General features: G+C 45.5%; 2 protein-coding genes across 17 annotated transcripts in view; one reads left to right on the top strand and one right to left on the bottom strand.

The window, feature by feature from the left end:
* The window catches only part of Gak (cyclin G associated kinase), a 74,221-nt gene extending 72,524 nt beyond the window's left edge, over positions 1-1,697 (bottom strand). For 5 of the 6 annotated variants that reach the window (XM_063273665.1, XM_006250583.5, XM_006250584.5 and 2 more), the window contains exon 1: positions 1,449-1,593. In XM_063273665.1, coding sequence (XP_063129735.1) covers positions 1,449-1,593 — 145 coding nt within the window. 6 annotated transcript variants of the gene reach the window in all.
* Positions 1,698-1,732: 35 nt separating this feature from the next.
* Positions 1,733-18,058, top strand: Tmem175 (transmembrane protein 175). 11 transcript variants are annotated; one of them, XM_039092128.2, is made up of 11 exons: positions 1,788-1,985; positions 9,520-9,773; positions 9,943-9,981; positions 10,772-10,866; positions 13,059-13,110; positions 13,346-13,381; positions 13,835-13,918; positions 14,221-14,385; positions 15,335-15,413; positions 15,752-15,887; positions 17,226-18,043. In XM_039092128.2, the coding sequence occupies exons 2-11, from the start codon at positions 9,630-9,632 to the stop codon at positions 17,890-17,892; spliced, it is 1,497 nt and encodes a 498-aa protein (XP_038948056.1). In that variant the 5' UTR covers positions 1,788-1,985; positions 9,520-9,629; the 3' UTR covers positions 17,893-18,043. The 11 variants fall into 11 exon arrangements, with proteins under 11 accessions (XP_017454750.1, XP_038948056.1, XP_063129366.1 ...); XM_063273296.1 differs by having other exon boundaries at positions 1,788-2,247; XM_006250558.5 differs by having other exon boundaries at positions 1,788-2,247; positions 10,769-10,866.
* The last annotated feature ends 110 nt before the right edge of the window (positions 18,059-18,168 follow it).

Below are 18,168 nucleotides of genomic sequence, written 5' to 3'. Positions count from 1 at the left end.
GACAGGGACAGCCTTATCGAGATGATTTGCCAATCCTGAGAGGTGCTTCAGACCTGGGTCAGGCCACTCTTCTCCCTGAACCAATTTCCAATTTGTCAGAACATAACTATGTTTAGCAGGTAAGCTTCAGAGCTATTGAGATCTGGCACACGCCTAGATACTGATGGACAAAAAAACAAACAACAACAACAAAAAAAATGGCTCAGAGGCTAAGAGATTTGTTGCTCTTGCAGAGGAGAGGAGCAACACTGGATTCCTAGCACCCACATAGAGGTTAACAACTGTCTCTAACTCCAGTTCCAGGGGATCCAATGTCCTCTTCTGGTCTCAGCAGGCAGTACACACAGATAATGCCTGGAGACAGAGGCAGGTAAAACACCATTTAAAAAAAAAAAAAAGTAAATCTTTAAAAAAGTAAAATCACAGGGGTTGGGGATTTAGCTCAGCGGTAGAGCACTTGCCTAGCAAGCGCAAGGCCCTGGGTTCGGTCCCCAGCTCTGGAAAAAAAAAAAAAAAGTAAAATCACAGAAGAGAAAACTCCTCCACACAGGCTGATTACAGATCTTGAGTGAGGAACCTACAAACTAGGCTGGCGTCAAGACACATAACTATGGAATTGTCTATCAAGCAGGTTCCTAAAGGTTACACCAACGGGCTCTGCTTCCTGTAACTTATACAAGGTCACTACAGAAAAATTCAAGAGGTGAGGCAAACACTTAGGCCATAAAAGAAAAAGAGGCTATAGGGTCCCACAATCTATCCCCTACCTCCCCAAGCAAGGGAAGACTGTACAGGCCCCAGAACTCAGCACAAGCACTTCCACCTCAAGACAGTCCTCAGGATGCAACAACAACGCTGCATAGGATACAAAGAGTAACAACGGCTTATGACCCCAGAGTGACTCCGCTCTCCTCTTGACTCCACCTTTCAATCTTTTTGTATATGCCCCAGATACAGCTTTGGCGCTACGTAGAGGTGATCCCTCCAGTCCCAGGCCTCCTTTACTGGACAACCACCTGCTAGCATGTCCCTTGCACTAACTCTACCCACCAGGAAGTGTTCAACCCAGAAGTAGCCTATCCTCTGCAGTCACCACCAAAGGCCTTAACCCACTTTTCCCTGTGGGCTCCCTTCCTGGCAAGACCCCCTCCGTCCTGACTCACACACCCCGGCGGTGTCCCTTCGTAGCGATGACCTGATTTACATCCCAGCCGTGACTTTTCCGGCAGACTATGCCCAGAAAGATGACTCCCCGCGGCCCTGATCTGACCCACACCTCAGTCGTGACTCTCTCGGTCTCAGACTCGATTCACACCCTGGACACGATCCTCTTTGCTACCTAGGCCTAAAGCGGTGACCCTCGCGCGCCCTGACTTGAACCACACCCCAGCAGCGACCCTGCTGGGCAGCTTCTGCCTCCCGCGGCCTGGCGACGCCTTACGCCTCACCCTCGGCCAGGACCCGCCGCACCCGCAGACGCAGCTCGCCCAGCTCCACAGTCTGCCCCACGAAGTCACTCTGGTCACGGCCGGCAGCTCCGCCAAGAGAACCAGGGCCCGCCAGGAAGTCCAGTGCAGACTGCAGCAGCGACATGGCGACGGCCGCTTCGCGGCAGCGGGAGCCAGGCTCCAGCTCCGCACTGCCGGGTTAGCAGCTGCGGGCAACCAACCCGGCCATCTTCCGCCCGCGCCGTGACGTAAGTCAGAGAGCGAGTTGCGTCGCGACGCCGCGGCCCCGCCCTGACGCAGCAAGCGGAAGGGCACGTGTTTCTGCAGAGCCGGCAGCTGGCGCAGGCGCAGAGGGCGCGAGCCTACAGACGCCAAGCTCCTAGGAGGCACGGAGTAAGGGCCGTCGCCATCTGACCCTAACCTCGTCCGGTTGCTTCCGCTGGCCCGGGTCCAGCCTCGGTGGCTAGAGCGTCGCGGGACGTTGGGCGCGCGCTGCGGACAGCCCCAGAGCCCGCCGCTCGCGCCTGACGCCTCAAGGTAAAGCGAGGCCTGAAGCCCACTCTAGTGTCCCCTAATGCCGGGTTTAGGAGAGGAGGGTATCTTGCAGACAAGCAGCCAGATACTTATGTTTTGGCCCACACAGGTTTGGGGGAGGATGAACTAGTCGCTAGTATTAAGACTAAAAACCGTAAATTTAAAAGGGGAAAAAAAAAGCTTCACAACGTGTGTACAAAAGTCACCTGGCAGTACTGGACCCAGAATCCTGTTGATGTCAAACACTTAGAGCTGTCCATTTCAGGTGAGACAAAATCACGGGATTCCCCACCCGTCTCTGTACCTCCGTGATTTCTGAAGCCATATGACGCTGCTGAGCCTTAGATAAGAGTATGTGGTTTTGGACTAAAAAGTGGATCCTTAAGCCCAAATCACCATCTTAACTGTCCCAGAATTGTATGTTATTAAATATGCCTTTGGGGGACTCACCTGTTCTTCTGAGAGTCAAGTAGAAAAGAAATGAAGGATGATTGTTAGTATACAGTGAGATACGGGGTAGGTGAACAGTAGTTTCCTGAAAGTGGTGAAGTAGAAGCTGTGGATCACACCTGGAGGAATAAAGAGCTGATGAGGTAGAGATGGCAGTAACTGAGGAGATTTGTGGAGGAGAGTGTGGGAGCTAAAAGGGCAGTGTGGTGTTAACGTCTTAGATGGGAGACTTGAGCAGCCTAAAGTCAATGAGAGACACTAAAGGCTTCCCGGTACAGTGGAGAGGAGTACTGCTGTCTCTTAGAATAGCACAATAGACAGTCAAGTCACAACCAAATATAGGATATTTAGTGTTGGCATAGAAACAGCACCTTTCTGTAAGAGAAACACTTATGAGAGGCAGAGTGGAGGAAATAGGGCTTGCAGTTGCAGGTAACTATGTTTTTATTGGGATGAAGTTGAAGGGATATTTTTGGTGGCCTGAGATTTCACTATTTAGAAGGAAAATAAACGTGAAAGCAGGAGGAAAAGGTAGGGAACCCAAGGCTTAAGTAGCGTTCAAGAGACCTAAAACAACATCATGAGAAGCCTCATGAATAATTAATCCACTAGAGCGTATAATGAAACTTGATACCGCAAACTCTTGCTGGCATGACCTAGGACAAGTGGAAAATTCTAAATCGTGTAATTATAGATCATTTCTATGGCATCCTAGTAGATCCCAATTCAAGACCATCTTAACTGGTGCTACATCTTAGGGTCTCCTGGTGATCTCACCTCATGTATGAACACATACAAATTTAAAACTGAACCTGTGCTCTTACCCCACCAACACATTCTCATGTCGTAGGTTTCGTAGTAAAAGATACTGCCGAAGAGTAAGTTATTTTATAATGATGAAGGGATAAAGTCATAAAAAGGATGTGTCCATGCTGAAGAGATGGCTTGGTGACTTAGAATACTTGCAGAGTGCTAGGGTTCAGCTCCCAGCATCTACATGGTGGCTCACAACCATTTACAACTTCAGTCCCAGGGGTTCCAGTGCCCTCTTTAAACCTCTAGGATCTCAGCGTGCATGTGGTACGCACTGATATGTGTAGGTAGGCAAAAGTCACACACATAAACATTTTTTAATTTGAAACAAAAAAGGATGTATCAACTATAAACACGAGTAATGCTACGTTTATAAAGTGTGTTAACTGAGAAGCTAATAGACCCACAAGGAGAGAGAGACAAATTGGAGGTTGAGGTAGTTTTCTTAATCATTGATAAGTATCCAGAAAATCGCAAAGGATATAGAGGACTTGAATAACCTTGTCAGACATCTCAAATTAATGACCATTTATAGAGCAAACCCTATTAATTAGCAGAGTAATTAGTAATTCCTATTAACAAGCAGCATTAATATTAATTAGCAGAATACACATATTTTTTAAGTGTGTAAAGAACATCTACTTATCTAGAACATCTGGGTAATGAAACAAGTATGTTACCAGATCACAATGAACTTAACTAGAAATTAGCAGTATGAAAAATTATCTGAATGGAAAAGGATAATATCCTTTTATGTGTTAAAGAAGAAATCATAAGTAGTTTTATTGTACTGTTAAAAATAAAAATACAGAATTTCAAAATTATGGGATGCTATTAAGTCATTGTAGGAAATAGACCACATTCAGAAACCTTGGCATCCGTCTTAAAAAAAAAAAAAACAGAGAAAATGAAACCCAAAGTAATTAGAAGGAAGATAAATACCAAAGTGCAGTGAAACAAACAATAAATAATCAATGAATAAGAACTGATTCTCTGAGTCCATAAAACTTAGAAGTCATTGGCCAAATATGAATAAGAAAAACTAAAATTACTAAGATCACAAATAAGAGAAATGTCTACTGAAAGGATAACCAGAGGCTGTCATGAACATTTTCCCAATGAATTCAGCTTAGCTAAGTAAATGAATTCACTGAAAACACAGCATAAGCTTACCCAAGAAGAAATAGGTAACTTAAGCAATTCTATACCTGTTAAAGCATTCACTTTCTAGATTAAAATCCTGCAAAGATTTCAGACTTACATAGCTCTACTAAGAATTCATTAAACAGGGGGTTGGGGATTTAGCTCAGTGGTAGAGCGCTTACCTAGGAAGCGCAAGGCCCTGGGTTCGGTCCCCAGCTCCGGAAAAAAAAAAAAAAAAAAAAAAAAAGAACCAAAAAAAAAAAAAGAATTCATTAAACATCTAAGAAAACAATTTTTTAAAGATCTACATGAACTTATACAGAAAATTGAAGTATTTCCCAACTCCTACCTAACTTGGCAAAAACAATACAAGGAAACAACAAACATGTTTCATAAACATACATTCAAAAAAATCCTTTAAAATATGTTTTAGCAAAATAAGTCTGGTAAAGTTAGACCATTCTTAATCCAAAATCCAAAACTTTTAAGTGCCAACAATGGTACTCAGTTTTTTACTTTGGGATTGAAAATGTTCAGCCAGTAAAATGCTCATTTCTCCATTTTTTTTGACATATGAAATACTATTTCTTGGCATCTTAAATGGAGGATATCCAGTATATGTATGTATGTATGTATGTATGTATGTATGTATATATATACACACACACACACATATATATATATATATACACATATGGATATCCAGTGTGTATATCCAGTGTGTGTGAATATATATATATATATATATATATATATATATATATATATATATATATATATATCTCACACCTGGTTGAGGTTATCTGTGGAATACAAAGTTGATTTTGTATTTAAATGTTGACCAATGTAATTTATACTTACTAAAAAGTGAAGAACAAAACAAAATAGCCTGGCTTAGTGAGGCACACCTTGAGAAGTGAGAAGCAGAGGTAGGTGGATCTGTGTAAGTTCAAGGACAGCCTGATCTATAGTGAATTTCAGGGCAGCCAGGGCTACAGTGGATGACAAAAAGCATTTGACAGAAACCCAGTACCCATTCCTGATTTAAAACAACAGCTCCCATTCTGGGTGGTAGGTAGGCCCATCCTGGAAGTTTTCCCTCCCTGCTTGCTGGTGTGTCTGATGTACTCTCAGGTGGATGTCTCTGGTTTGTCTCTAGGGCCTAGTACATAGCAGGTGTAACCTAGAAACAAGCTTTGGGCACTGTCTCATGTGAGATTCATAATTTAGAAATCCTGAATTCTGTCTTTTAAAATCACTATCCCTCAACTCCATGTCCCAGTATTTTCAGTCTTGGGTTTTTTTTCCCTCCTTTATTTTATGTGTCTTAAAAACTATATATGACAGCTGGGCAGTGGTGGTGGTCCCACCTTTAATCCCAGCACTCGGTAGACAGAGGCAAGTGGATTCTGAGTTTACAGCCAGTCTGGTCTACAGCGTGAGTTCCAAGACAGCCAGGACTACACAGAGAAATCCTATCTTGAAAAGCCAACCAACAAACAAAAAACTATCTATGAGTTGAATGTGATGTCAAACAACTTTAATCCTAGTACTCCCAGCAGCAAAGACTGGATTTCCGAGTTAAAGTCCACCATAATCAACAGAGCAAGTTCTAGGAAAGCAGGGCTACACAGAGAAACCCTGTCTTTAAAAAAAAAAAAAATAACCAAAACAAAACCCTGATATATGATGAAGAGAAGATATAGCTGCTGGCTATCTGAACATGTGAATTGTAGGTGCGAGGCTGGTGTACGTTTTCTCTTTAATAATATTTATGTATTATATCTGTTGTGTCCCGTTCCCTTGGAGGTCACAAGAGCATGTTGGGTCCTCTGAAACAGGAGTCAACGGAGGGTTGGTACCTTCCATGTGGCTGCTAGAATCAAACGTAGGTCCTCTACAAGAGCACCAAGTGCTTTTAACTGCTGAGCCAACTCTTCAGCCCCAGTTGTGTTCTTAGTACTACGGTTAAGTACACATGCAAAAAAATTATTTTAAAGACTACTTGAGGGGTTGAGGATTTAGCTCAGTGGTAGAGTGCTTGCCTAGCAAGCACAAGGCCCTGGGTTCAGTCCTCAGCTCCGGAAAAAACAAAATACAAAAAACAAAAAACAAAAGACTACTTGTTCAAATTTGAACCCTTACCTCTACCCTTAGTGATAGGATCATAAGCAAGAGTTCACACACACACATGTACAAACAGCACAAAAAGTGTGTATGTTGTGAGCACATACGTGTGTGTGTGTGTGTGTGTGTGTGTGCGCACACTACATTTTGTCTGATGTTTGTTTGCTTCCTCTTGACTATTCTGAATACTGTTTCTGTAAACATTGGTGTATAAGTACTTTAAAAGCCTCAGCTTTTCTGCTTTCTTTTCTTTTGAATATTTAGAAGTGAGATTGCTTGGCCCTGTAATAATCCTGCTTTTTATTTATTTTTTGAGCAATTGCCATACTATTTTCCACAGTGACTGCATCCTTTGATATCCCCCAACAGTACACAAGGGTCCAGTTTGCCAACATCCCTGTCGCATTACTCATTTTTATCTTTATTACAGCCATCCTAGTAGGGTATGGTCTCATCATGGTCTTTGCTTTGGTTTTCACTAAGACAATGTAATGATGTTCAGTCTCTCCTAATGTGATTATTAACCAGTCACTGCATTGTTAGGAAAATGTATGCATTCTTTGTCCATTTTTCGAGTTCTGCTAGTTGTTTTTATATTTTTATATCAAACCTGTAGTTTTATTCAGGTTTTATTTTAACAATGTGTCCGAGAGAGCCCGTAGGAAAGAGTGAAGCCCCTGGGAGCAGGGCCCTACCAGATACCTGAGGAAGGAGCATGTCCCTTCCCTGTTCTTCTCACCACCCTAAAGGGATTTGGAAAGAGATAGAGAGAAGAGGCCTGGTCCTCGGTCTGTATAAGCAGTGTGTGGCAGTTTTAATAGGATGGCTCCCATGGACTCATGTGTTTGAATGCTTGGCCCGTAGGAAGTGGCACTATTAGGAGGTGTGGCCTTTTTGGAGTAGGTGTCACCTTGTTGAAGGAAGTGTCTCACTGTGTGGGCCCACTTTGAGGTTGTATATGCTCAGTGTGGTATACACTTTCCTACTGCCTGCAGATCAAGATGTAGAACTCTCAGCTCCATCTCTAATACTGTGTTTGCCTGTATGCTGCCATACTTCCCACCATATGATAATGGACTAAACCTTTGAAAATGTGAGCTAGCCCCAGTTAAATGTTTTCCTTTATAAGAGTTGCCTTGGTTATGGTGTCTCATAGTAAAGAATCCTAAGACATGGTGCTTGGGGGGAAAAGGTTATAAAAAAAAAAAAAACAGGGGACCAGACCAGAGCTAAATAGGAGAAAGTGAACAAGGACCATTTGCTAGAATCCATAGGTTTCTGATTCCAAATTGATTTTAAAAGAAGAGGGAGGGGAACCAAATTACAAGTATCACCCACTCCCCTCCCACTACCAGAGTTATAAAGAAAAGAGACAAGTAGCTTCACAAAGGCTGTGGCCCCCTCATTCCTGGCCAGGGTAGCTAGTTAAAGGGCAGGGTCTCCTTGACAGTTTGAAGGGATGAGAAAACCAAAGTATATACGAGTCCAGCCAGAGAAAACCAGGATGGGGAAGGAACCTCTGTGGGCTCTGCTGCCCCCACTGCCGCCCTACTCTGCTGTGGCTGTGATTGCAACAGTTGCCTTATCTGTCATGGCAGACTTAGGGTCTCTTCTCCACTGTAGTTATACTGCTCAGTCTTCTTTGCCAAGGTGTACCTCAGGCAGACAAAGGTCCTCTCCTACCTTCACAGTGTCCTGGTGCAAGTAAAGGTACCTATCCTGGATACCAATCAGCTAGTCCTTGTGATGTTGGTGACATCCATGTTATGAGTTTGCAGGCTGATACTTACATATTCCCAGTAAAAATGTCAATGTCAAATCAAATGATGATGGTACACACCTTTAATCCCAGCGCTTGGGACACAAGGCAGAGGCAGGTGGATCTCTTGAGTTCGAGGCCAGTCTAGTCTACAGAGTGAGTTAAGACAGTTGGAGCTACACAGAGAAACCATGTCTCGAATAACAAAACAACAGCAAAAATTGTCAGCCAGCTGGACCTTAGCATGACCAGGTTGCCAGTCTTTGAAGTAGACATTTTGGCTATTTTATGTGGCTGGTTTTAGAGTACCACAAAGGGGCTGGGGATTTAGCTCAGTGGTAGAGCGCTTACCTAGGAAGCGCAAGGCCCTGGGTTCGGTCCCCAGCTCTGAAAAAAAGAAAAAAAAATAGAGTACCACAAAGCCATTTCTACGTACTGCTAGACACTGTATTAGGAAGTGGCTGAGGTTCCTGTATCTTTTGTTTCAAAGTCCACATCATCTTCCATTTAAGAGGCTCAATTCCAACTAAGTAGAGATGAAATTTGTGATTTGGGACTCTGGATGGACATCTGATTTACATGAAGCCTGAAGGATGAGCTCCGGAGTATGGAGGTCTATCTGCCTCATGGAGAACTAACACGTGTCTGAGGCTGGGCAACACCAACACATACCTGTACACATGCCTGCAGTGGGCCCTAGCATCGCTCCCACACCAACACTCTGATCACAACTGGGCACTTAGAAAAATACTTGCTAGTGCCTCACCTCTTCCATATCCTGTGGCTGCTGAGTGGTTCCCTGTGTTTTTACCATTGGGTCCAGTGTGGAATGCAGATGGATTCTATAGCTTTACTTTAGCCCTTTGCTCCTGGGGCACAAATATCTCTCCTTGTAGGGAATCCCAGATGGCATTTCACTTGTCTACCCAGCGTTGTTTCTGACAAACTTAAAAAACGTCCCAGACTCTGACCTGAGGCAGTTTTGGCCCTCAGGGACATTCTCATTAGCCGAGAGTTGTGCAACTCAAGGTAACTGACAAAGCAGCTTTTAGGGGAGACTTGGGGTCAGATTTCAGGTACCATGCTATCTACCCTGTACCATCAGAGCTTTCTCGCTGAGACAGAGAATGTATTGTCCAATCACAGAGCTCACTGATCAGTCTGATGCTGATACTCTTAGCCTGTGACTGGAAATCTGGAAAGGCTCCTTTGTGAAGTGTCTCTCTTTTTGTCCCCTATACCTAGCCCTTGTCTCTGCATCGAAATGGCTGAAGTCTACAGGGTTGAAACATCCCTCTGATATGCTCAGAGCTACACTTCTTCCCAGGCTGCTGTGACAACTTGGTGACTCCACCATGTCCAGGCTCCAGGTCCAGGAGCAGGCAGTGGATTCCGAGGGAGACTCATCCCTATACAGGAGAGATGAGGAGGGGACACAGAGCTCCCACCGCATGCTGGGCTTTAGTGATGCCTTACTATCCATCATCGCCACTGTCATGGTCAGTGTGGGGCCCGCCTCAAACCTACCACTCCTTTCTGTGGCAGCCTCGGATGCCCAAACCTTTCATGCAGGTGCAGCCTGCCCAGCAGTGGTCAAGAGCCAACATAACTACTGAAGAGCCCAGCCCCAGAAGTATTGCTTGGTCATTTTTGTCTTTGTTCCTTTAGATCCTGCCTGTGACCCACACAGAGATCTCACCAGAACAGGTAATAGGAACAGTCTGCTTTGTACAGTGGGCCAGTAAGAAGACCTGACCTGGGCTTGGGCAGCCAACCCCAAGGCAGGGAATTTACTGAGTGGGAAGAACATCAGTGCTCCCTCCTAGAAGGATGTGTATTCAGAGCAGGAGGGCGGGGCTCAAGCACAGGCTCTGGCAAAAGGAGGTTTGATTTCTAGGTAGGTAGACAGGCACTGATATCCTCCACTGAGAGGAAAAGGAACCATGCCCACCCCGGATGTCTACCAAGCCATCCTATGTGGGTAACAAAGAGCTTTTCTAAAAGAATTTTCATTTATATCTGACTTTATGGGCTTTTTTTCTTTATGGGAGTCATCAACATGTAGCCCTTTAGTGGAATAACTGAGGCTTGGACAGCACTGAGGATTCATTCCATGTGATTAGCATCACCATACAGGACTCATGCCTACTGTGCACCCTGAAGGAGGCAGGCAGGAGGCAGGCTGCAGCTCTATCCAGCCAGCCCCCAGCAGGGGGCCTGACTCCAGCCATACCTGTAAGCTGACGTAAATCTTTGGGGAGGTCCTAGAACTGCAGGGGTTTTTCTTGTAAAGTATGTTCACAATACTGCTGTAGTGTGGGGCAAGTGTGGTAGAAGTGAGGTAGATTCACAGCAGACATAGGCTGTGTTGTGCACTTTGAGACTGGGGACCCTCTAAATGCCTCGCTATGCCATAGGGTAAGTCTTGCCATTGAAATGACCACTGTTGGATCACGTGTTACTTTGTTCTAATAGCAGTGTTCTTTTCATACAGCAGTTTGACAAAAGTATACAGAAACTTCTAGCAACTAGGATTGCTGTCTACCTCATGACATTTCTAATCGTAACTGTGGCCTGGGCAGCACATACCAGGTAGGGAATTAACCCAGGGTCCTCATTGTCATGATTTACTCAGGGTGGACAAAAGACATGGACTGTTACACTACTGCAGAGTTGTATTGTTCTTGGTATCTGTGGGCTGTTCGATTCACATGTTGTGTCCCAGGGGAGCTACTTCTTCCCACCCTGGCCTCTGGTTCTCACTCTGAGACTTGTACTCGAAAGAGTACAGCATGGTCAAGATTGCTCCAAAGAAGACTTGGCTCTACAGCACCACCCTCCCCCTTTTCCTGTCTGTTAGGAGAGGCAGAAGACCCACTGAAGACCAGCATAGAATATGGCAGAGAAGAGAGAGAATACAAACTTAATGGCTATGTCTCAGACCAACCATAAACCCTTCCCTGTATGGAAGCTGAGCCTATAGATTACATTCTGATGTCTGAGTTTTGTCCTAGGGAAGAATAAGGTTCCTTAGGATTCCAGATCACAGGGCTCCATAGCTGCATGAGCCCCTGACCACTGAATGCCAGACAGACAGAGGGACAGGAGGCTTCTATAGGAAGAGCTGGGCATGTGGGTGTTACATACCTGGCTGCAGACTAGCATGTTCAAAGAAAATATTCTTCAGAGAATGCTCAAGGTGCAGAAAAACTTGCAGATCCTAGTAAACATTTCATGACTTCTCTGTCTCTCTGTCTGCCCCCCCCCCCCCCCCGTGTGTGTTTAGGGAGGGGAAGAAACATCTATGTAGTAGGCCAGATTGACCTTGAACTCAGAAATCCTGCCTCTGCTGCCTGAGTGCTGGGATTAAAGGCCTGTGTTCTGCTCACTGCTATTTAAAAGTGCAGCATGTATTTCATGTTACACACTTGTTTTCAGCAAGATGATGGTGATAGGTGTTTCAAAAACTGGGCAGGCTTATCTTTTTGGTTTCCCTGTAACTTTAGCCAACCTTCCCTATACTGGCTTCATGGTTCTTTCACCAGGACCACACCCACTGTGGAGCATATCAACAGTCAGGTTTTGAGACTCGGGCCTGTGAGGAACTTCATAGATCTGTTCTGTGTCTCGCTTTGAGTGCTCTCTTATACACATAAGCTTAGAAACAGCAGGTAGCCTGCTGCCTCTAGGGTTGAAGCCCCTTTGGTTCGGCTTATTAAGGAAGACTTCAGCCCAAATGAGCTCATGTCACTGCTACTAACTAGAGGTGACTTCCTAGAGTGGAGATGGCAGTTCAGCTGAGTCCAGTCCAAAAAGAAGGCCATGTGCTTGGTGTTAGATGGGTGACATCTGAGTCATGGTCCAGCACTGTTGGGGACAGCCCTGTTGTAGGCCCCGGCATGATAGGCTTTAGTTTCCTTGGCAGCCTTTGCTCATGGAGCAAGGATAGTGCTTCACTTTGTTTTCTATTTATATTGTAGTGTCTCCATATGAAACTATTTCTGCTAGATAACAAATTCTAAAAAGTGCAGTATATGAAATCTTTGGGGAAAGAATGAGAAAAGAGCACTTCCTTTCTTCAAACTGGACTTAAAGACATAATGTCTAGAAAACAAAGTATTTCATGATGGAGCTGTGGCCCCACATCCCCAGAGGCTTATTCTCAGGAAGGGTTGCTGGACAAACCTCCTGGGACAGGAGACACAGTCACACTTGCTAGTCCTGCCTTTAGCAGGAACTCCCTGGACAGTTAAAACTTCCATAGCTCAAGGCTTTCTGTGAGAAATCTGTTCATAAGAGCTACTGGTCAGGGTTGGGGATTTAGCTCAGTGGTAGAGCGCTTGCCTAGCAAGCACAAGGCCGTGGGTTCGGTCCCCAGCTCCGCAAAAAAAAAAAAAAAAAAAAGAGCTACTGGTCATACAGTTGGTTTCTTAAGATTGTTTTTGCCACGTGATGGGAAGAATATGTGGGAAAGGTATGTGCTTCCCACATAAAACTTCCACAGAGTAGGTAGTATTTACATTTCTACAAATCACATTTACTCTGCGCATGTGTGGGTAACCTGTAGAACTTAGTTCTTTCCCCCATTCACGTGGGTCTAAGCATCAAACTCCAGTCCCCAGGCTCCATAGCACCTGAGCCTACTAAGTCCCATCAGTCCCATACACTAAATGGTGTGGTCAAAAGTGGCATCTTCAATGATATTAACTAGAAAGTACTGTGGGAGGTAATAGTATGGCGCCATATTTGAATGATGGCCTGTCCTTTCTTTCTCCTAACTTTAGATTGTTCCAGGTTGTTGGAAAAATAGATGATACACTTGCCTTGCTCAACCTGGTGAGTTAGTGTTGTTTTGAAAAATGAGCTTAGTTATCAGTTAGTCCTCCAGAGAAGGTATGGGTTCCCACAGCCTGGATTTTGTGCATTCCTAGAAGCTCCTCAGATAGCTCATGGGATCCGTGTGTCCAGGACAGGGAGGGGTACAGGCTCTTTGGGTCTAGCCCTAGAACTCTACAGATACACTTCTGCCTTCCTGGAGTGACTGTGACCTCCCTCCTTCCCTTCACTGCAGGCCTGTATGATGACCATCACCCTTCTGCCCTACACAGTGAGTAACAGCCATCAGCCTGCACCCCTCACTGAGCACATCTGGGTGACTGCCCTCAGCTGAGTAGAAGAGAGAGCTTAGGGCTGCTGGAGGCAAAGGCCTTGAGTGCGGGAGGCCCTTTGCTCCTGCCTGCTCTGTAACCCCTATTAGCATATCAACAAGCATTTAAAATTCTAATGTAGCCCATTGTTGGCCCCTGTACACAGGGCTATAATGCAGAGAATTCAGATCTAGGGGATTTTACATAGAATTAGTGACACAAGCTTTAAAGGAATCAGTGGGTGGAATTGCTCTGTTGGATTGAATATTCCTAGCCCCAGCCCCACACCAGTGCCCCTACACTAGGACAGGTTTCTGCTCAGTGCCCAGTACAGAGAGGGGAAGCTCATTGTAAACTATCTCAGAACCTCACTCTGATAATCCTTTGGGGGTTTGTGGTGATTCTTTTGACAGTTTTCGCTAATGGTAACATTCCCTGATGTGCCCCTGGGCATCTTCCTGTTCTGCATGTGTGTGATTGCCATTGGATCTGTGCAGGTAGGAACACAGGGTATGTATATGTGTTTGCCATGAGGTATGCAGGCCAAGTGCCAGTATCCTGATTTATACCTCAGGTAGTCCAGGTCTTCACCCAGGGCCTTGCAGTTGTAGAATAGAATGAGTTTCAACCCCCTTCTCCTCCCCAGACTCTCAGAACATCCCAGGGTAGGAGGCTATCTAGGAGGGACACTCTTGCTCCTGACCTCTAGAAATGTGTATGTTAGTTCAAGGGTTAACTGGCTGTGGCACCACCTGTTGATGGTGCCCTATAGCCTCTTTTGTTTGTTTGTTTGACCCAGGCAATGATCGTGGGTTATGCCTTCCACTTCCCACATCTGCTGAATCCACAAATCCAGTGCTCTACACATAGGGCCCTGTCCCGGCGGCACATTCTGCACCTAGTCCTCCGTGGCCCAGCACTCTGTTTTGTTGCAGCTGTCTTTTCCCTCTTCTTCTTCCCCTTGGTGAGTGCTAGAATCTCAGAAGTCTTATCACAGGTGAAAGAACCTAGCTAGCAGAAGAAAGAACAGGCAATGCTGAAACGGTTTTTCAGAACAGGCTGTGGGAACTGGCTTGAGCAGAGTCAGCTTAAATACTGTGAAAGTACACTGAGTCTTAAATCAAAGCACCCTAAGAATAGTGGAAAATAACAAATGCTGATCATTTTAAACATTTGGTAACAGGCTGGTGAGATGGTCAGTTGGTATAGGTACTTGCCACCAAACCTGATACCTGAGTTTGCTCCCTGAACATACATGGTAAAAGGAGAGAACTGATTCTTGAAAGTTGCCCTCTGACCATCACATGTGCACTGTAGTGTATGAGCACCCTCACACATGCACAAAAACAAAAATTATATGTAATTAAAATTAAATACATGAAAATTAATGTTTGCTAAGCATTTCAAAAACATTTCAGGTTTTAAACAGACTAATGAAGGCCTGTGACTGCTACAAATGCCATACTTAAAGCCCTATGAGGAGATCTACTTCTTTCGAGGAAATAACATAGCTGGGTGGGTGGGACCCAGGGAACAGAGACTTTATAAACTGAAACGGTGCAGAATGCTGAATGGGAAACACCTAGCCAAGCAGACTTTGACCAGGGCGGCACAGGTGAAGGGTCGTCTCTTCCCATACATTTCTTAGTTGGAATGCTTACCTTTTGTTAAGCTGTTACTATTCATTATGTATTCATTAGGAAAGCACACGACTGGTATGTATTTGTCCCTATAGCACTTTATCCTTTTGGGATTGTGCCTTTACATACACCTCATTTCCATAAAAGACAGTTCTTTGGTTTTTCCTTTGTGACTCCAGTTGCCCCTCTGCCTGGGGCTGAAGAGTAGGACCAGATTTCAGGTATAAGTAGTCTCCATCCTCAAACACCCTGACCTGTTATTTCTTTCTGCAGTCATACCTGCTGATGGTGACTGTCATCTTCCTCCCTCACATCAGCAAGGCTACCACCTGGTGTAAAGACAAGTTTATGGGTAGGTAACCATGTACATTACAACAGTAAGCATGTTGGAAGGTTCTGCCAGATTGCAGGCTACTCCCAAGGATCACTGAGTGGGAACAAGGCATCAGTGTGTGATAGCTTAGGGCGGGCCGTCCTTGGCTCAGCCCATATCTGGTGTGTTTGCTGATCCCTGGCTACTTCTTGCCCTTATGGGAAACATCTAGCCAAGCAGACTTTGACCAGTGATCTCTGTATCACTTCTCCTCTTGGCCTGTATGTCCCTGGCCCCTTGGAAAAGAGGCCAGTGGTAGCCATAATGGTCTGATAGTCCCTCAGCTAGGCTAGTTTCTTCTCCTGGTATGTCCACAGGCCACAGGGAGTCTCCAGCTCACAATGTAGAGCCCTTCAGTATTGACCTGCATGCGCCCCTCAGCAAAGAACGGGTGGAAGCTTTCAGTGACGGTGTCTATGCCATTGTGGCCACACTCCTCATCTTGGACATCTGGTGAGAACCCCAACTTGCTGCTTTGGCCCATCTTCCAGGTGATAATATGTCTGAGAATGTCTTGTTCTTAGAAACTCCAGAAAGGTTTTATCAGTATCAGCCTCCCTTAGGTGCCTCTCATCACAGTTGCTCTCAGCCTGACAGCACAAGTGCTAGGAAGAGGACTTCTCCAAGGTTACCTTGTGCTCTCTATCCCAGAAATACGCAGGCGGCTCCCTCAGCCTTATCCCCACCTCCATACCTGTTAGGACTGGCTCTTGTATGTGGCCTAGCTCTAGTACAGTACTGTTGGGGCTCTAGTCTGAATGCTCACTTTTATTTCCAAGTGTCTCTCTTTTTTTTTTTTAAGCCCCTTACCCCCCTCTAGCCTGTGGTTGCTCAATAATATTCCATTGCATTCTTTTTTTTTTTTGATTCTTTTTTTCGGAGCTGGGGACCGAACCCAGGGCCTTGCGCTTCCTAGGTAAGCGCTCTACCACTGAGCTAAATCCCCAGCCCCTGCATTCTTATTTTATTAAACATGTCACAAGTCTAGTTTTAGATTCTGCATCTAACACTGTGCTTTTCCTGATACTTTTGAGTAGGTTTTTCTATTATAATTTATAAATTATAATAGGTTAAAAGTAAATATTCATTAGTACCTTATTTCCTGAGGCCTTAGATTTTAGGAACATTCCAGAGCAACCTGCTGTTGCCTCTATTCTGCAGCCAAGGCTGAAGGACTCAGACAAGAGGCTATGGTTAGGGCAGGAATTCTAGCCAAAAGAAGGCTGCCACCTTCTGCCTGGCGGTTTTGACAGACCTCAGGCTCTTTCCTGCCCTCACACTGTGTCCCTCCGATTTGGAGGCAGTAGTTGGTACTTGGGTGTCCCATCATTCATATCCAGGTCATGGTTCCTATCCCTTGACTTTATGCTCCAGCACAGCCTGCAAGATTTAGGGTAGCTGTGGAGCATCTCCTCATGGTTCCCATCTCCTCATGGTTCCCATCCCTTGACTTTATGCTCCAACACAGCCTGCAAGAGTTAGGGTAGCTGTGGAACATCTCCTGCCCTCAGAAGGCTGACCCTCAACAACCAGCCAGGGCTGTCGGTTTCTGGATAGGATGTCAGGTAGGGCCACCAGTTGGGAGAGAATATAGGACTGGTTAAATTAGGACTGTGAGTGAAGAACAATAACTGACTAGAATGCTAAATACGTCAAGTAGCACGTTGGGATCATTTTGTGCTCTGAAGACCACACATTACTCTCACATTCCCTTTATGATGCTTGGTCTACCCTTCTGGTCCTGTTATCTCTGGGAGGCTGTTACAAATGCCATCTGTTCATACTTCCCAGTGAGGACAATGTTCCGGATCCCAAGGATGTGCAACAGAAGTTCAGTGGCAGCCTTGTGGCTGCCCTGGGTGCATATGGGCCACAGTTCCTGGCATACTTCGGCTCCTTCGCCACAGTGGGTCTGCTCTGGTTTGCCCACCACTCACTCTTCCTGCATGTCCGGAAGGCTACACAGACCATGGGGTTGTTCAACATACTGTCACTGGCCTTTGTGGGGGGCCTCCCTCTGGCCTACCAGCAGACCTCGGCGTTTGCCCGGCAACCCCGTGATGAACTTGAGCGTGTGCGTGTCAGCTGTGCCATCATCTTCTTTGCCAGCATCTTCCAGTTTGCCATCTGGACTACAGCCCTGCTGCACCAGAGAGAAACACTGCAGCCAGCTGTGCAGTTTGGTGGGCAGGAACATGCTTTCATGTTTGCCAAGCTCGCACTGTACCCCTGTGCCAGCCTGCTGGCCTTTGCCGCCACCTGCCTACTGAGTCGGTTCAGCACAGCCATCTTCCACCTCATGCAGATTGCAGTGCCCTTTGCGTTCCTGTTGCTCCGGCTCCTGGTACGCCTTGCCCTGGCAGGCCTTCAAGTCCTATGGGACCTCTGGCCAGAGCGTCCCCAACAAGACCAGGGTGAACCCGAGACACAGTCCCAGCTCTTGCCTGCCTCCTGCTAATGCCAAGAAAGCCACTCCTGCCTATCGTAGTCATACTGCAAAGGGTCTTGTGGAGATGTCTTAGTACAAGTTTATCGCGACACTGGAGTTGTGGATATATTGGCCCGAGTATTGTTTACACTGTGAAATATCAATATCTATTTCAAAACTATGAACATTGTTCACACTTTGCAGTGAGGAGTTTCATGGGAACTGAATTTGTTTTTACCCATTTACTTACCTACCTTGATCACAACATTGCCAGGGGAATTTACTTGTCTAACTAACCTGAACAAG

This window comes from Rattus norvegicus, chromosome 14 (assembly GCF_036323735.1).
Source record: "Rattus norvegicus strain BN/NHsdMcwi chromosome 14, GRCr8, whole genome shotgun sequence".
NCBI lineage: Eukaryota > Metazoa > Chordata > Mammalia > Rodentia > Muridae > Rattus > Rattus norvegicus.
The sequence above is the reverse complement of the archived record's forward strand: the minus strand, read 5'-3'. Positions and strand labels throughout refer to the sequence as shown.